The 2,616-nt window shown below is 44.3% G+C and overlaps 1 protein-coding gene across 2 annotated transcripts in view; it reads right to left on the reverse strand.

Annotated features, from left to right (window-relative positions):
- Positions 1-686: 686 nt before the first annotated feature.
- Positions 687-2,616, reverse strand: part of SARC_13088 — a gene marked incomplete at its 3' end in the record, with an annotated part of 3,524 nt that continues 1,594 nt past the window's right edge. For both annotated transcript variants that reach the window (XM_014292788.1, XM_014292789.1), the window contains 4 exons: positions 2,408-2,544; positions 1,967-2,030; positions 1,304-1,382; positions 687-801 (listed from right to left, as the gene is read on the reverse strand). In XM_014292788.1, coding sequence (XP_014148263.1) covers positions 687-801; positions 1,304-1,382; positions 1,967-2,030; positions 2,408-2,544 — 395 coding nt within the window. The remainder of the gene's footprint in view (positions 802-1,303; positions 1,383-1,966; positions 2,031-2,407; positions 2,545-2,616) is intronic.

Raw genomic sequence — 2,616 nt, forward strand, 5'->3', positions numbered from 1 at the left:
ATGACTGCGCATGTAAATGTGATTTCAATCGAAGTACTAAAATGGACAATCAAATTAACGAGCCTAATTTTGGTGCGCGATCGGTTTATTTGCATGAATAGAACTCTTGAAATCTAACGAATCTTACGTACTTGAATCGCGAAGTTTATACGAGCCTCGTAGTGGGCATCTGACATGCGGATCACTTAGCATACTGTATGGAACTAGCTCGAATATGCACCTTTTATTTTCGCTACTCGCAATATTTTGGAAACACAATGAGTTTTTGGCCGTCCTAATTTTGAACGCGGTTGAAGACGATATAACGAAAACAACTATGTGTAGAATCACTCGGTAGAACCCTCCACCACAGAGTGTGCTTCAAAATTATACCTCGCGGGGGAGCTGCTAGAAGTGCGAATAGCATCATGCTACACCATGTGTACAATCACCCCAGTAACATCCACATAGAATTAATCTTTTAAACACTCTTATAGTGTGTAGGTGGTTTTTCACGTTTAAACTAAAAGACCAGGGCTAGCTATCTTTGCACTCCTGGTCTACACGGAGTCGACGAGGGTCCCTCCAGGGAAATAACTTATAAATTTTAGTCTAGGTGTTGCGGGATTTGAACCCACAGCCAATACATTAAAAGTGTAATGCTAAACACTCGAACAGGACGACTATTGTCAGTTACACGCACATACCCTGCCTTCAAACGTGGTGGGTTGGCTACCGTGCACTTCCAGAGTGGCCGATCGCCAGTGATTTTGGTCAAACCCGATTCTCTCCATGTTTTCGTTTATGGTTTGGGGTGCCCATCTACAGAGAGGTGAACGCGAACGCTTGCATGAGATCGGGCAACTCCAAATCAGAGTTTAGTACAGAATCAGTGTGTGTAGCTGTGCTTGATTAGAGTGTGGCCGACACATCCATCAACTATGTACGTGATATACTCTCCAGCGGCTTCGACGGGTCAGAACTATTTCAACTTAATCGATCCACATCAAAGGAAGCACACTGCATTAGCGCATGTTTGTTTGACATAATCAAAGTACAGGCTGGGCATCCTAATCAATTGACCCAACACATGTTCGATCAACATGTTGTCATAACCATTATAAACACTCAAGCATTGTGCCCATACACGCCTCATGCACGGTTTAGCTGTGTAAATCCGGCAAACGTGCCGCGCGGGCATATCGAGCTTTCCCGCAGCTGTCAAAAAAGCACGGTATATAATGACACGTACAAGACATGCGCAAGTAGGCACAAACAGTATGTGCAGCAGCTCTTGTGATGCTGATCAATCTACGGCACTTACTCAGATGCCCACCACTCGTAGGTTTTCGAGCACAGTGTGTCGTCTTTACTCCTTTCGCCAGCCTCCATCGTCATTCGCTCTGTTTGAAAGTGTTTACGAATCTCATCAGCGCTTTCAAAAGGGTGGAATATGTCTTTAAAAAGTCTCACTATATTTCTGACGTTTTTTAAATAGTCTAGGTGAATGCACCACCTGCAGACACCCCCCCCCAACAAATCGCACTATGGAGACAGAGTTGCTCAGAAGGTCCTAGAATATGCGAAGGTGCAAGGAGTGATCAGCCATAGTTTTCGAACCGGGATATGGCACAAGAAGTGATGTTTGTTAATACGTATCCTAATTAAGCTTCAGGTACAATACATCCTGCCGGGCGTGAATACCAAAGTGAGTCATATATTTCAACGCTGCAGACACATTGGAACATTGGAACTACACACTTTTGGGTTGAAAATGCGTTGTACAGTACTGGGCAATGATCAGCTCTCGCGACAGGTATATCAAACACTCCGCCATGCAAACAACAATGCAAAGACAAGTGCTCAGATACATGCCTATACTTGCGCATCTTTTTTATAGAATCACAAGCATATCACAGCCATTGCGTGGTTCGCAGCACAAGATACAACAACGATAGGTAAGCTGCCACATAGTCACCCGTCATACCGCAGAAATGATTATCCAGTGATGAAGGCATGTGCTTGTTGTAGTACATGTAGAATCCTATTTGCTGCAAGGTGTCCGGAAATACAGAATTCAAGTGAGCAAGGATCATACTCATCATCAGTGGACGTTTAGACAGATAGTAGCTGACATAAAACGTGGCTCTGTTGTAGGTCTGCAGGTTTCGTATACGAGCACTGCAGTGGCATATTTTCATACAGACATACAATGTGCTGGTGACTCACAAGCCACGTGTCAACATCGACATGTAAAATACTTATGACAGAGGCAGGTATACCTACGGCCGCCGTTTTGGTTGCAATGATCGTCTTTCCAACACCCAGACCCAAAAAAAACAACGAAGGGATGTGTTGATAGACACTCGCTCTCAATACACCAATATAGTTTAGACAAAAACCACTGTTGAAGGCGAAACAGGCATACCAGAATGTCATCGCCGGGCATATTCCCACCGTGCCGGTATGCACCCACAAGCGATTTGTGGTCGATGTGGTACGTGAGATTCATTCTGTTTAGATTGATGATCATTTCCTCCATACACTGTGAGTCGCTATTTCGCCCTGTGGTGTGTATAAGTGCGTAGGCTTAGTTTCATATATGCGTCGTAAGCACTGGAATCAAACGTCAACCAT

This window comes from Sphaeroforma arctica (assembly GCF_001186125.1).
Source record: "Sphaeroforma arctica JP610 unplaced genomic scaffold supercont1.2887, whole genome shotgun sequence".
Classification (NCBI taxonomy): Eukaryota; class Ichthyosporea; order Ichthyophonida; genus Sphaeroforma; species Sphaeroforma arctica.